Source organism: Seriola aureovittata, chromosome 13 (assembly GCF_021018895.1).
Source record: "Seriola aureovittata isolate HTS-2021-v1 ecotype China chromosome 13, ASM2101889v1, whole genome shotgun sequence".
NCBI lineage: Eukaryota > Metazoa > Chordata > Actinopteri > Carangiformes > Carangidae > Seriola > Seriola aureovittata.
Window position 1 is genome coordinate 3635838 of NC_079376.1, and position 21830 is coordinate 3657667.

The following is a 21830-nucleotide window of genomic DNA, read 5'->3' on the forward strand; positions in this document are numbered from 1 at the left end:
ATATTAAACGTGTCCAATGCAAATGAACTGGTTTCAAGACTTTCTCTGGATCATTTTCTTCATATTAATGAAGAGAGCTGCTTATTTCTGGCTTATTTTAACACTTTTACTCAAACAGATGAAACCTCATTTGGAAAAAATGTGGAATAATTTCACTCCATAGACAGGATATTTAAACTGTGTCTGAAAACTGAGATTTTTTTTACAACTAATTATAACATTAAGTTGACAGTTTGGGAAGTGTTTTGCAGTGGAGAAATTATCTTGGTAATTATCGAGGCTGTCACAGCTGTCAGAATAAGCAGATGCTCCGTTATCTGTAAAGAGCAAATATAGAGATAAGGCTCTTCCTGAAATAGAAAAAAGATAATGGAGCTTCAGTATCTGCCAGATAAAATCAGGAGGTGAGGTAACATGGTGGTCCGGAGTTTAAGAAAGTGTCATGGATCTGCAGGGTCACAGGTTAAATCCCCACATAAAACAATGTCTCTGTTAAAATATCCAAGTTCCGAACACAGAGACACAGTTTTGGCCGCTTTAACTTCTCCAATGAAAATGTTGATACTTCCCTTCAATAGACTCAAAAAAAAAAACCTCGTACAACAAGGTGAAAGGAAGTTTAGACAAAAGGGGAATAATACTTTCAGGATACAATGGGACACATCCAACTCGCCTAGCTGTAACAATATGTCCAGATCAAGCCAGACAGTTTAATGTGATTTCAGCCTTGGCATTGAAGCGCAGTTGAAAAGCTCTTGTCAAACAGCTCGGGGTAAAACTAAGTCATGATGTGCCTCTTTATGAAGACGTGCAGACAGCGAGGAATACATAGCACATCATTTCAATTTCAACGTGTGTCGTCCTCTTGGACAGGAACAGTTCAGTAGTTGGAAGAAATTATGTATCTGCATTGTAGCCATTTTTCTTTTCATAATCAATAAGTTTATGGCTATTTTGTTATTTATTTCATAGTACAGACAGTGGAGCTCAAGTGTAAGAAAAGAAAATAGAAGTTACATGTTTCTTCCAGCAGAAGTGGTTAAAAAGGAGTGGACTAGACTGAGCCAAAGTGCTGTGGATGGAAAGCAGTTTGTCTATGTGATGAACTGTTAAATCGGTAAAAAAAAAAAAAAAAAGTATCCAAAGAAAGCTATTCTATAAAAATGATTTAGCTGTATTCAGCTACTCCTCCAGGTTAAGAGCCACAGAGTCTGGCCTCTGCCCACAGACTGACCTGTGCTCCCCATCCCTGACTCACAACCTTAATGGATGCAGCCTTTCTACCTCCGCTGTCATAATAAAGCATTAAATCACAGATTTTGAGACGACATTGTCCGGTAAAGTGGAAATAAACACTCTTACCAAGTCTCCCACATGTAGTCATTTCTTAGTCATACTGTCCCACACACAGACTCGTCTCCCATAAAGGTGAAACCAGAGACTCCGGCACATAAGAGCTTCTTTTACTCAAACTGAAGATTTAAATTTGAATAAAAGCAGGAAAATGTGACTTAAAAACAGTGACTGGAACATTTTGACATGTTGTTTAGCTTTGAAGGTGTCGATGGTGACACTAAGATACGTATTTATAAGCATGAAAATTTATCAAGGATGGACAGAATTTAGACCAGACACTTATGAAAAAGCACAAAGTAATTAAGTGTTGTAAATAACATCTTCAATTCTTAGGTGACTTAGAGGAATAGTTCCACATTTCAGTAAATACTACTACAGTAAACATGAAGCTACAGCCAGCCGATAGTTAAGTTAGCTTAGCTTAGCTTAGTGTAAAGACTGGGAATGGGGTGACACTGCTTGGCCTGCCTAATGTAACAAAATCTACTGGCACTTCTAAAACTTGCACATTGTCATGTTATATCGCAGTTACTTAATCTGCACAGAAAACAAGAACTTGTGGTTGAACTGGGAGTTATACTCTGGACTGTATCTTGAGAAAGAAACACAACTTGTTTTACACTTCGGTTTTTGAACAAGCAGGATATTAAGTGTTGATTAGCGTTAGAGATGCTGGTAGAGGGATGATTTCACCTTTTTGACGGAGCCAAGTCAGCAGTAAAGACTGTTTCCAGTCTTAATGCTAAGCTAACAGGCTGCTGGCTGTAGCTTCATATTTGACACAGAATGGTATTGACTTTCTCATTCAAGTCTCTGTAACAAAGCAAACAAGCATCTTTCCCAAATTATCTAACTATTCCCTTAAGAGTCACTGCTAATGGCAGTCGGCCAGTGACTGATGAAAATTTACAAGGAGCTGTATATTGTTCTGTGTAAGAAATATCACTACATCATTTTTAAAACCCTGAAACACTTGGATAATTGCCAAAGAACAGTTTCAGAATATGACAGCAGTGGCAAAAACTAAAAACGAGTGTAACTTAATTCATGGAGAAAGAAAATGCTTTAAAAAGCCGAGTCCCCTGAAGAGGATATCAAATATACTAAACTGCGTCTAATCTAATCTGCTGACACCCCTCAGGGCTGATCCAGTGTCACAACAGTCTCCAAGGGACCATTGCTTTACATTAATTCCTCATGCATATGGTTCACATTTAAATCCTGCCAAAATAAAGTTCACTCACACCAGCAGCGAATGACACTGAGTCTGGATCACGTGGTTTCTGAAGGACAGCTCTCTGAAGCAGCAGGGGCGACCAGATGCGTGAGGTTTGTCTTTTAGCACCAGAGTAGTTTGTGGGCAATCAGCAAAACATTTGACAACATACTTACACTTTTCTGTGGTTTCCAGCTTTGCTAAATACTATCTGAATTTTCCTGATGTGGTAAACCCCACCCATCTGGCAACTGAAGAAGTTTAAAACAAACACTAAGAGATATTTCCAGTTACTGTCTGAACCAGGTCTGTTTGACAGCAATCAGCTGCTACAGTATTAGCCAGGATGACGGGACCTGGCATTATCTCCTGAGGGAAAACAGCCGCCCCTCCTGTTAGGACAATAATGGCTGAGGTTGAGACCCACCCGGCATCCCATAATCAAAGTCAAACAAACACATCCAAATTAAATAGGCTAACATGTAACAGGAGCTATTACTGGATCTGCAGAGGAACACGCGCTGCTCAAAATAACATTCATTACCTAAACTCTTCTTACTCCCCTGTTGAAGGTCATTATGCAAAGTTTTACATCGTAGTACAACAGGCAGCACATCAAAGATTTACAGAGAGGCCTGAGCGCCAAACAACATAATGGAGTCGTGAATGGACCCCCGAGGGAATCATCTCACTTTAACAACCGCTCATAGGCCCTTTCTTTAATTTTCAAAGAGGACGAGGAGAAATGTATTTTCTCTGTCTTTAATTGACAGAGAAGCAGCTCAGATATAAATCCCCTATAGCACTGTGAGGACATGGTTTCCTCGTCTGCCCGATGGCCCACCAAGAGGGATGAAATCAAAGATGAGCCGACGGTAAACACCAGGGGAGTTACACGACGGTTTGGTACTGATATCTTGACCGGGAAACAATGAGCACCGAGATTCTCACATTTAACAAGCCAAATTCCCCCAACACACACACACATCTCAGCCAGAAGCACACAGAGCCCTGAGTTCTCTCTCCACCACTCATAAAATAAGTGAAATGCAACCCCCATTGTGCAACCATTACAGCATTAGCAAAATGGCCTTTTTTTTACCATCACTGGCAGGGAATCTGTTCCAGCCTAAGCCACAGCAGTGGAGCAAGAAGAAAGAATAAGATTAGAAAATAATCATCTTTATATATGCATGCTTAACGGGCTGACAGAGGGGGAAAAAAAAGCAGGCTCTGTGAAACACAACAAAGGTAGTGAATAAACAAATTAGTGCATTACGTCTACTACAGTAAATGCAATTAAGAAAAACTCTCCAACTGGTTTTATGTGTTTTATATAAGGTAGAGCTCGTTTCTTCAAGTAAACAAACAAACGTACACAATATAAATAGCTATCAGCTCTCTAGTAGGGAACAGGCTAAAGTATTGTTTAACAACATGTTAGCTGATTCATACACCACAGATGTAGTGGCATGAATAATAAGACTGGACAAATACAAGACTAGCATCACATTCTTTTTCTGACTCAAATACTGCTATAACCCAGTTGTGAAACTGTGCCGCCGTGTTTTACAGAAGTGAATCTACTTGTGGACCTTCCAGCCAGCCATTGGTTTTCATATTTTTCCATGTGGTATGAAAATCTATTAGCAGACTTTTGAAACTTGCTCAAGTTGTGTAATTCACCACAGTGAACCCCCAAGTCAACATTATTTTTTGTCATGTAACACTGTCCATGAGGTAATGTAGTGCAGACTTAAATCTATCTGCTGAGAAATGTGTTACCAGCACATTTAAGATAATAGATTAGAGAGAATAGATAGATTCACATTGCACTGAAACTCATGGATTTTCATAGATACCGAAATGAATGGAAACGACTGTGTGTCTGGTATAGCAGGTAAAACTCTATAACCTGCTTTTGAAAATGTTGTAAATATGTAAAGTCTACATGATTTATAGCCGAGGAGCTAAAACTTGCAAACCCTCTGCCGAGGTTCTTTTGATTTAGCGTTTGATGATGTTAGAAAGCGCAGCTGTGGTAGCATTGGCAGCTTGACATTAGCTAACAATGAGTCGTAATGTGCTCTCTGTGTTTCTTTCGGTAATGTGGAAGGTTGTATAAAGAGTCAGCTGTGCCGCTGGAATGGTAGAACAATACCGTTTATGAGCTGCAAAGAGAGATAAGGTTTCAAACCTGCAGTCAGGCCTTCCAATAATCTACATGTCGTACTTGAGGCCGGTGTTGCATTTGGAAATGTACTGCTGTCGCTGTTAAAACTCAAAATTATAGTATACTGGTCCGCAGGCATTACAGTTAATTTAATACTTCTGTTTAGTTTTAAAGTCTTACTGCCAGATATCTGAGTTTTCATCTCCAAATAACTGTAACTGAAGCATCTTAATGACTTAATAACACAGAAGTATTGGTGGTGCATCGTTTGGGTTTGATCTGTGCTTCACAGCAAAGTTCCCTTTGTTACTTAGAAATGATGTTTCTGGAGCGCCGTCTGTCCTGTCACAGAGGTCATGAAGAGTTAACTCTGATGTTCGCAGAGTGAAGGAAAATCTTTATGCTGAAAGAAAAATACTGTAGGTTTTTTGCTGTGTGGTCTAATGTAAAACTGGAGGCAGAACAATACAAGTGCAGGTCGCAATACGCTCGTTATTGTGAAGCCGAATGATCCAAAATCTGCCGTTGATTCTCCTGATTGACGCATTGAAACCCACTGCAGTGACGAGCCTCTGCACTCTGCTCTAACAAGCCTCGACTGAAGCTTTTACCCTGACTTGATTATCACAAGGCGCTTAAATCAGATCCTGTTTAGTGGAGAAAAAAAATGTCTGTTGTACTTAAGTAACAGGAACATGCACCTTGACATGAATGACATCACTGCTTCTAAGGAAAAAGGCTCTTGCATGCAGGAGATTCATTACAGGCTGGACTACATGAGTGTGTGTGTGTGTGTGTGTGTGTGTGTGTGTGTGTGTGTGTGTGTGTGTGTGTGTGTGAGACAGAGAGAGAGCTCTGTGTGCCAGCTCCTCGCTAACGTGTGATGGGCTCATTATCCCCTTTGGGCTCAACAGCAACAAACAATGCAACAACCCCAACACATACATAAATACATACATATATGGCCGTCTAACGCAGCCCTGTGTCATTAATCACCTGGCATTTTTGGCATTCCCACCAGCCAACAAGTGGATTAGTCAAATAGAGGAAAAGGAGGATAAAAGTGAGCCAACCACAGAGGTAACAAGCCAATGAAAGTTGTCCACCAAAGTCGGGGCTAATTGTGTGCTGTTGTATGCTTTTAACGGGCCGAGGTAATCACTTTTGTCCGATAATTAGCATTTAGTTTTCAGGAAATCTATAAAGCGAATGCCATCCCTCACGCTGTTTCAATTAACACACTTTACTTAACCGTGTTATAAAAAAAAGTGGAGAAAATAAAAAGGAATGTATTAAAAGTTGTGCCCTTCTTCTCCTCCCACTTATTCCTTTTAAAATTCTAATTGGGTTTTGTCTTAAAACAGAAACCTGTAATCTAAGGTTTTCAAAGTAACCCTTTAAAACCGTTGTTGTGAGCTGGAAAGTGCAAAAGGGAGTTGGACAACTTTCACACAGGAGGCACAAAGTGTGTGTGCCGCTCGCAGCAGGAGTGCGTGGATTAGCCTTAAAGCACTAAAGCGTAGTCCCCTACTCCACCATCTCTTTTTAATTTGACCTCTTAATGTAATTACTGTCATGTTTCAGTAGATAAAGTTTTGGCAAAGTAGTTCTTAAAGGCGACTTGTGGAGAAAGCGCAAAGCAATAACCTTTTGTTTTCTTTCATCTCTCCCGCTGGGCTGAACCTACGAAGAAATGAACAGCTGCAAAAACCTGAGCTTCCCTTTCAAAATAAGATTTTTGTGTGTTTGTAACTTCACTGAAGCGTCTGGCAGTTTGGTGTTGGCTCTGCAGATTGAAACACAAACTCTGGCCCGTAATCTACACGCTTCAGGACAGTACAATTGAAACGTGTAATGGCATCATGGAGGCGTAAATGCTTTTCGTAAATGATTCTTCCTTAACAGATTTTTTTTTGGCCACTCGGGGGCAGCAGAGACAAACTGTAAACACAATAGTGACATATACAGTGATGGATATAATTGTCCAATATTCACTCTCTTATGTTTGTACTGAAATATGTGTAAAACAATGACACTAACAGACTGTGTAAACTCATGTATGTATTGTTAGTGTTATGGTTATAAACTCCAGCAGATCTAAAACATCTGATAAGGAGCTGATGAAAAACATTCTCACACCCGGCTGAAATCAGATTTCCTCTTTGGTGATGGTCAGGAGATTAAATATGAGATTAATGAGAAGGATTACTTCCCTATTTTCCTTTTTGAAGTGGTGTAAAGAAATAAAAATGAAAGTGTGAGTAAGGGGAGGGAGGGGGGGGTGTTCTTCCTTTTCGGAAATGGCTCTAAATCTGATTAACAACATTCCTTGTTTGTCACTAATGCTACATCCTGGCTACAGAACAGTCGACTGTCTCTGCTGTTCCCAGGAAGTGTGTGTGTGTGTGTGTGTGTGTGTGTGTGTGTGTGTGTGTGTGTGTGTGTGTGTGTGTGTGTCCGTGTCCGTGTCCGTGTCCGTGTCCATCACACATTACAATAGATTCCACCCCACCACTGCACACTTAAGCTGGGACCACACTCTCCCATATCAAAGGAAATGATTAAACATGTGGCGGAGCAGAGGCTAATCTGCTGAGCTAGTTTGACAGGAAAGAGGAAGTGTTTCTGCCGTCATGATAATCTGATGGATTACGGAGAGGCATAACTCTTTCAGCAGGCAGTATTCCTCTCAAACAAGAGCCTGTGTGTGTCACAAACGCATTGAATTTACATAAAGCAAGTTCCCAAAGTGGAGAAGACAATCACATAAACCACGACCATCAGGAGGATCTCCAGGCAGAAACAAAGGTTGAGTGAAGTCGCAGTGATCCATGTGCGGAGCTCACTGGCCTGAAATCCCAGAGCTGGACTTTGACTGCATTTCATTACACTGATTAGAAAGCACCACAGTTGAGCATGAAATCTCGCATTCATCAGAGGGAATTGACATATGTAAGCAATTTGATTGGCTGCTTGTGGAGTCACCCTTAAAGCCATCTGTCAGTGTCCTGTGAAATATAACTGGAGTCCAGGTGTCTATGTGAGATCTTGGCTTGTGAACCTGTGTGTTTTAACCTGTTGTTTTTTCTTTTAAAGAAAACCAAGTTGTCATTTAATTTCTTAGTATTTCCCTCAAATTGTTTCTTTTATTCACTTCGCTTAGAAATTTCCCAAATTTCTCAGAACGGCCATTAACCACCACAACAGAATACATGTGACTCTTTCTGCCTTTAGTTGTCATATGGTTGTGAGGCTAACGAGACTAGCTCTGTGAGGCCCATCGTAAAGAACTGCTTGATAGATGAACCAAGGAAATGGACAAACAGCATGAAAAAGCATAGAAATAATAATCCATCCATCGGTCGCCAACATTTTCACTCCAATAGAGGAAAATAATCCCAATAATCCCAGTGTCTTTCAGATCATGATCCCAAGAGGATTCATCTTAATATGACGTTTCCTCTAGCACCACCTTCAGGCTGCCAACTTTACACACAACAAACTTCTCATGTTACGACTTGATTACCATGAAGTTTTCTTTCAATAGTCGTGGCCCCCAGAGGATATATCCTATGGGTTTGCCAATCCTGTGGCCTTTTTTTTTTTTTTTTCCTCACACTACGATCGCATGTAATTTCCTCATGCACATACGATACTGTATAAAGCCATATGCTGGTTATGGAGCACATTCATGACCCCCAGAGGAAGAATCCTTCCGAATTTTCCGTTTCCGTCTTCAGTTCAATAGAACTGTTCTTAGCGAGAAGGATGCACATTCATGCATATGTATGTTGTTGTATCAGTTTACAAAATCCCACCACCGTACAACAAAAGATCCCAGAACCTCAAGCTTCATCACCAGTAACTCTCTTTAGGGTTTTTCCCCTTAAGTGCCTAATCAGAAACTGCTGCTGAACAAAAAGTCAGGACAAAGTTAATCTAAAAGGTTTGTATTTCATGACTCTTCACAGAAGACGGTGATGCCAAACTATGACCTTATCACTTTGCCAAGAATGTTTTTCCCCATAAAGACTAAATGGAGAAATGTGCACTGCACATCTGCGTGATTATGGTCAACAGCTCTTCTTCCATGCGTCTCAGCGGTTTGATGGTTAACGGACAAACCTTTCTCTCTGTCCTCTTTTCTTTCTCCCCGTTTCATGTCAAGGAGATTGTCTCCAAAGTACAGTACTCATCTTATTTTGAAAAGGTACTGATCACGAAGAAGCCTCTGTAATATATTGATAAAATCAGCTTTTAACCTCTTTTCTCTCATCTGTAAGAAGGCAAGATGCTTTGTTGGTCGTGGGCCTTTTCACATCGACTACATGCAGCTATTACTCTGAATATCTTCCCTTTTACCCTTTTTGTATATGAAAATTGTTCTGGAGAGCTGTCATTTGAGCAGCTGTCCCAGATACTGACGAGCACATTCCCAGCACATTGCAGGAATGGTTAGGATTCCTTAAAAGTCCAGTCCATTTCTTGCATTTCTTCATCATTCTTCATTATTCTGCTGCTGTTCAGCCTGATGAATGCAGATTGGCAGCAAAACTGCTGAGTTGATGGGTTTGAAAAGCGCTTCAGATGGAGGGATCAACCCAGTGAATTTGCTATAACTAAATGATTAATATTGTCTGGAGCGTTTGAGATTATAGAACAAAACGTACTCGCCATGAGGGAGACTACTCAGCCTGTCAAGAGTTCGTCTGGATAAATGTCACTTGGGTTATCGCTTTACAAACGGATGCAAATAGTTTGAAACACAGAGTCTTTTTACCAAGAAAGGAAGTTTAAAAGTAATGATGTTATTGGTTGCATTATAGGAAATGTAGGATCCAATGGGCTGAAACTGAATCTTTCTCTTGTGAGTCCCCCAACTCGTCTTCTTGTGGCTTTTTATTGTCTTTTTAGTTTTTCTGCAAAAATAACTTCCTCTTGAGGAAAATAAAGCTCTAAAGTTAACTAAACTACACTGCGTTTCCCGTATGATTAATGTTATATAATGTTTGTATCCGGCGTCTAGTCGACAAACATGTTTCTAAAAATTCATAAACACCATGAAATATTTTGATGTTTAACTTGAGTGGTGTAAATCTGCTTTACTCTCTCTGATCAGTTTCTGATCCCTGATCAGATTTTCCTGCATTCTTCTCGACAATCACCAGATAACAAATGTGAACTTGTTTTTTTTTTTTCAAGTCTAAGGGAAAACAGAAAGTAATATGAGTTTATCAGTCTAGAAAAATAAATTGTATTCAGCCACTAATGCAGGAGGAAAGCTGATATCTCTGCTGCTTCTGGAAGAATCCGATGATTCACCAAAACCTGGTGAAGTCCCTGACCTCCATTCCTTTGTGCACTGTAAGCATAACTAAGGAGTCACTGGCCGACCATACAACAGTCACCCACAGGCACCTGCACCCATACGTTACATGCAGACCCCTCACACCTGCACCGTGACTGTGATCTACCTCACGCCAATAAAAAGGCTTTCCTGCTTTTGAACCAGGGCTCTGAAGGCATGTGTTCTTGGCTGCTTCACCACTCAGGCCTGTGTGTTTGTTTGTTTATTTGTTTGTTTATGAGTCTTCACTGATGCTGTCTCTAAAGTATGTAGGTTGACTGATCGTCAAGTCCCAACCGCAGCGCTAACAGGTTGATTTGATGAAGGGGATTAAGGATAGATGGGGTAAACGTGGATGGCATTCTCATTTGTTCGCCTCAGTTTGTGACCACACGTGTGTCGTCGTCGCCCCCCGGGCAAAAAAACCTTGTGGAAATGAGACTCTGTCTGTCCACCACCTGCCTAATTAGACAGATCATGCCCGGTACTAAGGACCAGAAAGGCTGCAAAATATCTTGCTGCAGTCATTACGAAGCGCAATTAGACGTGAACCTTAATCCTCTTAGACTCTAAAGTAAACATCATTTACAGCCTTGTCACTCTGCACGTGGCAGGTTATGCAGAGATGGTGTTGGAGCTTCCATCATTATCTGTCATCACACATCCTTTTCATTTTGAGTGGTGCTGTCCTCCCACCATCTGATGAACGAATGACTGAAACAGTAAAGGACACCTCATCACAGTTAAACTCAGAGAGGGAAGGACAGACGTATCTGAGCGGCACAAACAGCAACAATCACAAGGAAAAACAGTTTGAATCGTCTGAAGCTTTGTTAGGAGCCCAATTACTCGTATTCCCCAGCTCTGAGAAAAGTTGGACTGGTGCACTTATTGCATCATGGAGCCTCGGGGGAAAATGAGAAAGGAGAAGTGCTATGCGGTGAAGTTAACTCCGGCTTTCACCCCTGATATCAACGTGGAAAGTGGGGGTGTGAATTCTGGTATTACAGCAGCTGTGAGCAATGTTAAAAGTATCTACTGCGGTGCGAGTGGGGGTGTGCAGCGGGCCGAGTGAGTGTGACTGTTCCTCCTCGCTGCCTAATCCAGGCCAGGAGGAGGATGAAGTGGATGCAGAGGGTTTAATTTGACTGGGGGTTAAAATCGACAGAGATGCTACGACTGTTCCCTGAGCCTCGCACAGCATTTTATTGCTCTCGTGAAAAGCTTTCGTCTGCCTTGTGTTCTGTTACTGAGGACTGAAAAGCCTTATTTCGCAGCGACCGCTCTGTATGTTGGAGTTTATCCAGTGTGGTTTTGAAAGGGTTTCCTTCGGCAGGGGGTGATAGTTTTTTCAGGCTGCAGAGGAGCATGAAATCCTTAAACAAGAAGAAAGAAAGAAGGAAAGCGAGACATCTCTTATTGATTAGTCCAATAAATCACATTTCTTCTGGTTTCCTAAACATCCTGGCACTTGTTGTGTTATCCAGTGTGGCTGACCGCAGATCTGCCACCTGAATCAGCCACACCAGGCGCACTTTGCATGACAGTGAAAACCACACTCGCCACTTGGATCTCTTCATAATTCGGCCAATAGGAAAAACAATAATAAATCCCAAAAAACAAAGAAGTGATTACGCAAACTATAAATTCTCTGTGACTTTCTCCATAGAACAGCCTTGACCACAGTGTGTTGTGTGTGGGGGTGGGGGGGCTTAAAGGACATTGTGAAATAGTTCCAGTCTGTGAGACGGTGTTACATATTCACCCCCCCACCCCCCGAAATATCTTCCCCCCTGACCACAAATAATATCACTGTGAAGTGAAACAGTGCTGTTCTCCTCCACTTCACATCACTTATTTCCCTCTCAGCCTGGACACTGCTATAGTTGTAAAAAAAAAAAAAAAAAAAGCTCAAACACGAGAGAGAACAAATAAAGTAGTGTGTGTGTGTGTGTGTGTGTGTGTGTGTGTGTGTGTGTGTGAGAGAGAGAGTGGGAGTTTAAAGAAAGAGATGGAGAGATGTGACAGTGACAAAGATCTGTCCTAGAAAAGAAGAGGGGGCTGGAGGAGGGATGCTGTGGAGGAGGAAATGCTGTGAAGAGAACAACACTCATTTATATTCCTTATAAAAGAGCTTTTTTTTTATCACGTCTTACACTGTGATTTCACCAACGTAAATTAAACTCTAACCAGAAGTGGAGACAGTGGATTGAGGTGTGTTACAGCACATCTAACCCACCTGGAGGACACATCTGTCTACAGTCTCTCTCTCTCTCTCCAATGACTCAATAAGAAAATTGTCAAAAATAATAAAACAGGCAAGATGTCATTTTCTGGAAGAGGGAGATCAGATTTTTCTCAAATGAAAACAACACAGACCTTGAATGTTTGTCGGTGATAGTTTGTGGTTTCTGCCTCATAAACAGGATCATTCATTGCTTTATTGCAGCAGCAGCATTTCTTTACTTGATCGGCCATTAATTGGTGATTTAATTTGTGTATCGGACGAATTTATTCATGTCCCACCCCCACAACGTGTCATGTTGGAGTCGTTCAGTTTCAGTTTGGAAAGTCCTTGAATTTGATACCAGTTGTTGACTTTATTGATTTCTTTGTGGGACTCGTCATACCAGGGTCCACTTACAGGTTACCCCTCAGTTCACAACTGGTCTGGGTCAAAATGGAGATATGAATGGTCTGGTGGGGTTGCATATAGGCTCCTACATTTCAGCGCTGTATTTCCAATATTATGTGATTAATTAACTGCACTTTCTATCATAAGAACACATGCCAGCATTACTTCTACTTTTTAACTCTTCTATTTAACAAAGCAGTAAGTCATGCATAAGTATCGGCCGGTAGCCAATAGTTTTAAAAAGGTTAAATTCATCGCTAATCTGCAGTTTGATCAATAACGCAGTGTAAAACTGGGGACAGTAGGCTATCACTTTTGTAATCGATCCCCGGGGGATGACTGTGATCCAGCAGACACACAGGTATGTACTCACCCGGGAACCAGGCTTCTGTGCGGAGACTTGAGGCAGGTAACAGAGCAACAGAGGCGCCAAAAAGTGAAGAAGGGTGAAGATCAGAAAACTTGACAATAACATAATTGCGCGTCGGTGAGCGCGGAGCAGGGAGCGGCAGGTAGGCTGAGCGCTCAGTGTCGCTCTGTCACACTGATGATCAACAGGTCCAAGCCGTGAGAGAATCAAACGCTCCTTCACTCTCTCCACTCTGTTCTCCTTTGTCTACTTCTCCAGTAACTTTTCACAGCGCCGCGCGTGGGATGACAAATCATGACTCGGCGGTGACCATCGTGATCGGTTTTATCCACTGCGGGAGAATCAGCTGTTCATCGCGGCTTCCACAGGTTGAGTCGCGCCTGTATCCATTGCAACTTCATTTAAAAGCAAAGGCGTGAGCAGCAGCACTGACTGACACCTCAGCCGTCCAATAACAGCGAGGCTCGGCGTTGAGGCCACGCCCACCGCAAACTGGTCCAAGATGAACCCTCCGCAGAGGAGAAAAAAGGGCTGCTGTGGTCGGAGAAGAGTGAGAGAGAGGAGCAGGAGACCCAGCAGCTGCAGGGACACTCAGTGTATTATCATCGTCTTTGAGAGCAGGGACAATGGCTGAGCAATTGTGAGGTCAAATTTTAGGTTCTCATCCCCATTCACAGACATATAATGCTGTATAATAGCCCAGTGTCCTGCTGCCTTGACATTTAGCCTGTGTACTTGGGGTACAATGGAAAACATCTATTGAGTAAAGTCAATAGCTGTCAGGAACACTGCAGGGGGTCAGCCTGTGTTTGTAGTTAGTGTGTGTGTGTGTGTGTGTGTGAGAGTGTGTGTGTGTGAGTGTGTGTGTGTGTGTAGGATGAAGATTCAGTGGTTGACTGGGTGAAAACAGCTGGCTGTGACACTTTATTTGTAATTACTGTTAATATGTTGAATTCATATTTAACACTAGATCTCATTATCTGGAAGAGGAAGACCACTGATCACTATGGAGACGTTTTTCAAAATAAATTGTCTAACATGTAAAAAGTCCTTGACAATAAGTTGGTTACAGTATTTGAAAATGAACAGGAAACACTTTTAAAGTTATTCTAACACATAAACTCAGTAGTATACATCTTTTAAAATACCTATACAATACATAAACTATATACTATATAATACATTTGCTTATGATCCACAGTTAATTAAATTATGACTGGGTGATGAGGCTGAAATAAATATTAGCATATATATATATATATATATGTCACAATATAAGTGTATAAGAACTTACAGATAAAATAATCAAATTGATGATGATGATGATGAAATGTTTAGCACATATGAACAACAAGGCAACTCAGAGTTTTATATACAACATTAAATGCATGGAGACAAAATTTAAAAGGTAGAAAATAAAAACGGTTGAATTATTGAAAATAAGAAAAAAAGAGATACTAGAGTAGAAGTTACAGTACAATATAAGAAATTAGTAATTATCTGATTTAATTAAAGACAGTGGCAACAACAGACTTATGTAAAACAATAACAGAATATGATTATATCATATAAATAAAAAACAAAAGCCATGTAAATGTTAAGTACTTAAGTACAAATGTGATGTACTTGTAGATGAGTATTTCATGCTACTCATATGTTTTCTCTTTTTACTCTTTCACCACATTTATTCTATTCATTAATTAACCAACAACATGTGAAATTCTTTAACTTAACTACACCTCAGTCAACTACAAAAATAAAATGCTAATTATACATTAAGACATCAGTAATAATCCAATAATAGGATAAACTATATAACACTATATCAATGACATGGAAACTATTTTCTGCTTTACTTTAGTTACTTTATGAACATTTTGCTATAAATATTTTTCTTCTTATATTTGATATTTTTATTTCTGTATTACAGTATTGACACTGTTTCTTCAGTGAAGGATCTGAGTACTTCATGTTGCATTAATGTAACTTATGTGAGGCCCAGTCTTACATAAAAGCACAGTACTGTGAACTCATACAACTGGTCCCACACTGTAGTCGTCCTGCGAACTCTCAACTTCTGGCTCCCACGTCCTCTTTCCCTCTGTGCTCTCTCTCGCTCTCTCTCGCTCTCTCTTTCTCCATCTTTTCCCTTTCAGATAAATTGTGTGGCCCATTGAGAGCGAGTTAAAAAGAAGGAGGAGAGACCGGAGAGGGTGAGCGAGGGAAGCAGTTTAGTGCAGGTGTCCAGCTTCAGTTCAGCAACCCCTCAATCCACAGAAAGTGGGCTTTTAAGAGCTGAAAAGGGCCATCCGGTCACCCTTTGCTGGAATGGGTAACAGCCCCCCTCCCCAAATCCTTTTTTTTCCTCAGTCTTTGTCCCTATAGATATTTTTTAATTGTTAGCTATGACAGTTCAGCGGCTTTTTGAGTGCCTCAGTGAAGAGCCTTGTAATTAGAGCTATTGAGCTGCTGGAATTGGCACAATTAGGGTCAGCATTAATGATTTCTGTGTGCACCAGGCGGCTTCAGCAGAGCTATTTTCTCAGAAAGGATGGAGAGAATTCATGAAGAGGGTCAAGCTGAGTTGGAGAGAAGTAAAAAGAAGGGGCGGTCGCACATAAAGGGAGAGAAAATGAGGCCTAAACAAACTGCAGACAGTGAATTATCTGGATTCTTATTTATTAGACCACTGTAGAGCCTCAGTGTAGTATCATTATCAGCGCTGTGAGAGGTGGGTTGCGCCTCCCATTGCTGCTGTCTCTCACCCCAGGGGCTTCGCGCCCCCCCCCCCCCCCCCCCCCCCCCCCCCCGTGCCAGCCAGTCCACTCATGTCCCGGTGTGAGTGGAGAAATGCTGTGGGAGGTGAGGATGAGGAGCGGAGAGGGGGAACAGGAGTGTCTCTTGGAATGTTAACGAGATCAGTTAATATCTGCTCTTCCCTCTCGCCTCAACCCTCCACCTCTAACAAAGAAGACAGAGTTTTCTGGGGTGTAAAGCTGTTGTAGGGAAAGCATGGCTCGACACTTTAATTCTGTTGTCATTTGGCCAAGCATGAAAGAAAACCTCTGACAACAAAAACAAAGAAGGAATGAATGGGCCTGCTGAAAGGAAATGTACTTCCCAATTACTGCAGCGGCCCTTCCAAAGCCGCCCCAGCCGCTGTCCCCCCGCCGGCTTACACCAACTACATACGGCCGAAAATTAGCAGGTGTCTGTAGACACAGAAACAGACAGAGCAGGACGGAGGCCACCCAGAGATCTGACGGCCAGAGGGGGGGGGGGGGGCTTTTAGCACAGATGTTCAACCATGATGTCACATGTACGAAGAGTACACACACACACAGAGTTCAGATGTGGTACGCTGCATGTTGTGGGTGATAGCAGAGGTGCAAACTAGTTGTATAACTAATTCACAGTATAATACTTGATTCATTACTTTCCTTTCAAAATAAAAGCTGCACTTATACATTGTTGTTCATGCATTTTAATAACCAAGCATCAGAAACCCTGCGATCGTTTTAATGTAATGTCTGTAAAGAGGGAAAAACCAGATATTCTACACAGTTGAAAAGTATTTGTACTTTACTTTCCATGTAGTGCAACTTTATTTTTCAACTCAACTATATTTTAGAGGGTAATGTACTTTTTACTCCACTACATTTACTTTACAACTATAGACTGCAACTCTCTGTAAACATGTTTAATATACAGTATAATGAACTCAAATGATATGATACATGGTAAATGTACATTAAACTTTAGTGGTAATTGTACTTACCGTACTGTATGTACAATTATATTATGCTTCACCTGAGTATTTCAATTTTGTCACTTTATATTTCAGAGGGAAAATATTGTACTTTTTACTCCACTACATTATTTTTACAGCTGTAGTTACTACTTACTTTTCAAAATAAGATTTTTAATGCAAAACCAGTGAAATAAAAAAAAAGTGGTTAGAATTAGCTCCACTTTGACCAGCTTCTGTATTAAAATGCAGTTTACATGTTGATTCATCAATGATAAATGATAACAGAAAGGGGCCATTCTCAATCAAAAGCACTTAAAGGTAATTTATTGACATTAATCTGTATAAGCGCAACACTTATCTGACAGTTACCTGTTGCATTGTCTGTATTGGTATCGATTAAAGTGCCCAACGGTCATCATTAAAATCCTGCTTACATGTTAATGCATCAGTAATAATAATCAGTACATCTTACTGATAACTCCTCTGTACTATTACTTGAGTACATTTTTGAATGTCGTACACTAAACTCTAATGAAGTACTTTTACCCTGAGGTACTATTACTCCTACTACCTCAGTACAGTGTCTAAGTCTTTCCTCCACTGCAGCGCTCTAATGTGTGTGTGATAGCTCTTAAAAAGTTAGTATTGTCAAACACAACCAAACACAATTACAGCTCTGAATGAAAGACAGACAGGGGGGGGGGGGGGGGCCGTGTGCTGAATGGAAAAATCGGAGGTCAGATAGAAAGCCCTCTCCTTTTTAAGTGTCATCTGGATTTCATTTCATAAATTCCACATATTTTACATGTACTGGCCGCAATTTTCACTAGCTCCTGAAAACGAGGAGCTGTGTATAGCCCTTGGCTGGCCAATACTTCTGGACATCAGAAACCTGGCCTCTTATTACCCTCTTCAAACACACACTCGTACATAAACACACACACAACCACACACACACTGAGGCTGGTGTAGAAACATGCCTAGTGACGGAAACGCACAGCAACAAATAAATAAGCCCACAAAGCCGAATTATCCATGACATTAATCAGAGATGTGAGGGATTTTTACATAGTGAGAGAATGAAAGAGAAAGTGGCAACAGAGAGCCACGGGTGTTAAAAGGGCTATTGAGTCTGGACTGGGGTGTCCCGCACCTGCGCTGTCTATTCACCCCACTGTTTACACACTGTCATCCACAATTAATACCTCCTGGGGACTGGGCTGCCTGCCCTCTACAGGGCCCCTGGACCCATCCAGGGCCCTTATGGATGCCTAATTGAGCATACCGCTCTGCTGATTGAATTAACAGCTCTGTCTCTGGGACCTTTTCCCCTTCCACTGAGGAGGGGGACTATTCCACACCCGCATGGGACCCCTGTACCATCCGACAGAAGACAGAGCAGAGGGAGGGGGTCGGTGGCTGGAGAAAGCAAAGGGTCAGAAGGGGGAGTTGTCGAAACTGTCCAGAAAACGTGTCCCTTTCTGTTGGCAAACCGAGGCTGGAAATGTGAACGGGGGGCAACGAAAGGTCTCAGTCTTCACAGGACCAGTGAGTTCCAGCAGGGGCAGCGAGCGTGCAGGACAGGGCCGAGGAAAAAGACGGGATTGTTGAGAACATCAGGATACAGAACTGTACGCTCACGTTCCAGTGTTTGTGTGGTGCTACCTCTCTCACCATCCACATCCGGACAGTAATACTGCAGTGGGTTTTTCTGTCTGTTTGCTGTGCTGATATTAATTGCTGGATAGGAGTGACATTTTAAAGGAAAGTCTGAAATAGTGAGAATATATATGTGTATATGTAAATATACATATATAATGTTTTAAGTGCTCTCCATCCTTTTTGCAGTGGTAGAAGAGGCGTCTATATCCTTCAATTAAAGATACAGTATCACAAGTTACTGCAGGAAAGGTTCATAGTATTACCATTAAAGTAGCCAAAATAAAAGTACTCAGCTCATGAAAGTACTCAGAAAAATATCCTTTATATATTATTATTGTTTTATTCTTATTGTTGCATTAATGTGTAAGTAGCATGTATAGTGTTGCAGCTGATTGGGTTGGAGCTAACTTTAACTATTTAATATAACATTGGCTTTACTTTATAAATACATTTGTAAAGTTACTTCTAACTGCTGTAAATAAAATGGAGAAAGAAGAATAATTAGAAGTCTAATGAATGAAGTACAGAAGCTGCCTTTTTGGCTTGTATCCCCTTAAAATGAAGCTAATTCACTGTGTTTGAGTAACTGGTTCTGACCCATTTAACCAAAGAGCAACTTTCTTTGTGGTACATGAATCATTTTCAAAGGTGACATCATCCAGCAAAACACAAGAAAATCTTAGAGAAAACACTGACAAAATAAACATCATTTGTTTTTTTTACTACGCTGTTAACTGTCAGCACCAATACAATCCAAGAATTACTCACAAATATGTCATTAATCAATTTAGTATTTTAAAGAGAAAACAGTAAAAGCTAAATCATATTTTATAAAGAAGTTATAGATCCTGCTGTTCTGTCTTCATGGTCTGGTGAAAATTTACATCATATTAGAAGTGAAAGACCAATATCTAATATTTATATATTTATAATTTTATTAATATGTTCAATCATTTGTATTTTTCTGTCTTTGGATATTAGAAATAGTAAAAAATGATAATAAGACTGTAGGTGTCCTAGAAAAATACCAGGGATATCATCATGTTTGGTTCACTGAGCTTGTCTGAACCACATTATACACTCAGTAAAAATGTTCCACTCTCAGCAAACACCCCTACAGTGTCCTCTTGGCACGATCCACTTACAATAGTAGTAAAATATAATAATGTGGAAAATCAGAAGCCCTCTGAAGAGGTGGAAATGCACTGAGACCGACTGTATCCTCTTTATTTCCAGCTCAGTTTGCCATGCCGTTATCCGTGCTTGTCAAAGCTCAGCACACATGCAGAGCTGAAAATCAGATCTGCCTCTTAAAGAGAAATGAAATGGGTGAATTCATCTCAGCTGAGGCTGCTGACTGTCAGGGTCACTCAGCCAAAAGTGGTTTTGTCTGAGTTTCTCTCTCTTTATAATCTCTTCTGGATTCATCCGTTGCCTCTGTGTAAAAATTGGCTTTCTAAAGTGGAGTGAACGGCACATAGATCTTCCAGACCGCTCTGATACTGCCCCAACTTTGTTATTCTAACCACAGTTTTCTTAATCAATCACTTGCTTGTGGATCTCTCAGTCCTCTAACAGATTTTCCAAAGTAGGAGATCAGTTTGTTCTCCGAGGACATGATTAATGATTATTTTTGAAATACCGTGCCAGTCCGTTATCATGCATGAAAGAGTTATGACTTTTAATGATGATGGACACGTCTGTATTATCATAGAGAGAGACAGAGACAGTTTATTTTAACGTTTCCTGACTGTGTTTTACAGTAAGTACTATGTTAAAATATATTTATATACATAGTTTCCAAAATGGCAAACCACCAAGTGAAGCTGTCGAAGAAACAGACGTGAGACAGTGCGAGGAGCTAAAGAGGAAAACACCGGTGACTGATACATGTTGTATCAATATATTTACCTTCGGTTTTTCAGTGACAAACAAAACTTAACAAAAACATAAGAGCAGAAAATATCTGTCCCTACCAACCATCTGCAGGTTCTGTACATTCAGTCAAACAACAGAGGAAAAATCACGTTTTTACTTTATTTACTCAAGTGTTGTCAATGTCATGACCATATATAGTGTATTTCATAGCATCTATAAAAAAAGTTATATAATATAATAAACTAATGCCTCACTCTTTCTACATAGAACAGACAAAGAATAAACTGAGGTTGAGGAGATCTGGGAGGAGTCAGGCCGGTGGATTTCAGGGTCTAGTCTTTGTCTTCAGCGTCTTCATGTTTTCACAGATACTTTTAAATTCATCTCATTTTGATTGTTCATCTTCAGAATCAGGATTTGGCACCTCTAGACTGGTTCCCAGTACAAAACCAGCAGATGAGGGGAATGCTCCGGGCCCTCGCCACCAGCCGGGTGTTGCAGTGGTCTCCATGACTGCGCCGAGCCGCTCACCTCTCGATGAACCCCGAGTCCAGTTTTAGTGGTGGGGAGCATGCCCTACCAAAAACAAAAACAAAAACACCAAAATTCTGTCGAGCATACCCCCGCACCAGTGAACTGTGCAGCAACCACACCATGCCCCCCCCCCTCCCCTCCACAGACCCCATGCCCCTGGTTAACAAGCCAGCCAGCACGTTCCCTGTTGTCACTTGTTACCCACTGTCCTCCTGATACGGCTCACGGGCGGGGCCAATTAAACTCGCACTGTTCCCCACACCGGGTCAGGAGTTTAGTGGGTCATCATCGCTGCGATTTTCACCCAGAGTTATCTAATCCTGATTCAACCGCTCTGACTGGACCAAACCAGACCAGGAGCCGGTTTCACACAGACGTGTCGGCCTGGTGTGTGGTGGCGGCCCAGTCCTCATGTTGCTCAGAGATCAGCCTGATGTCAGTCGGGCTGTTTCACAGACATAAAGACTGACTCATTTTAAGAGTAAAACATTAGACACTTTACCCCGAGGCTAACTCAGGCCTAAAACCAATGTTACCATGGTAACAACCAATGACACCTGTGCTGAGCAGTAGCACCCAACAAGAAGAGACAGGAAAACATGGCTCATAATTTGGGGTTTGCTGACAGTGAGAGAGCAAAGAGAAGGGAAAGAGTTTGTAGAGACGGCAGCCATTTTTTTTTTCAAAATTACAGTAAATTTTTCTTTGTATTGTTTCACTTTTTGCTGAATCTCCCAGGTAAAATGTGCGGGGGGGTAAACAGCTGAGCGGTTCACTGTACCACAGTCCGAGTTAAGATAGTCAAGAACTAAACTGCTTCTTGCAACAGATGAATTTAGACTCTATCTGAGTCTATCTGAGGTCCGACTGTTTGGTCTATCTAAGAGTCAAAGTCTGTCTTTGTGAAA

At 41.1% G+C, this 21830-nt stretch overlaps 1 protein-coding gene across 6 annotated transcripts in view; it reads right to left on the bottom strand.

The window, feature by feature from the left end:
• The window catches only part of smoc1 (SPARC related modular calcium binding 1), a 48551-nt gene extending 34445 nt beyond the window's left edge, over positions 1-14106 (bottom strand). The window contains exon 1 of one of the 6 annotated variants that reach the window (XM_056392913.1): positions 13101-14106. In XM_056392913.1, the coding sequence (XP_056248888.1) occupies positions 13101-13202 (102 nt within the window). In that variant the 5' untranslated portion in view covers positions 13203-14106. The remainder of the gene's footprint in view (positions 1-13100) is intronic. The other 5 variants (XM_056392912.1, XM_056392911.1, XM_056392914.1 and 2 more) reach the window with 5 other exon arrangements.
• Between the last annotated feature and the right edge of the window lie 7724 nt (positions 14107-21830).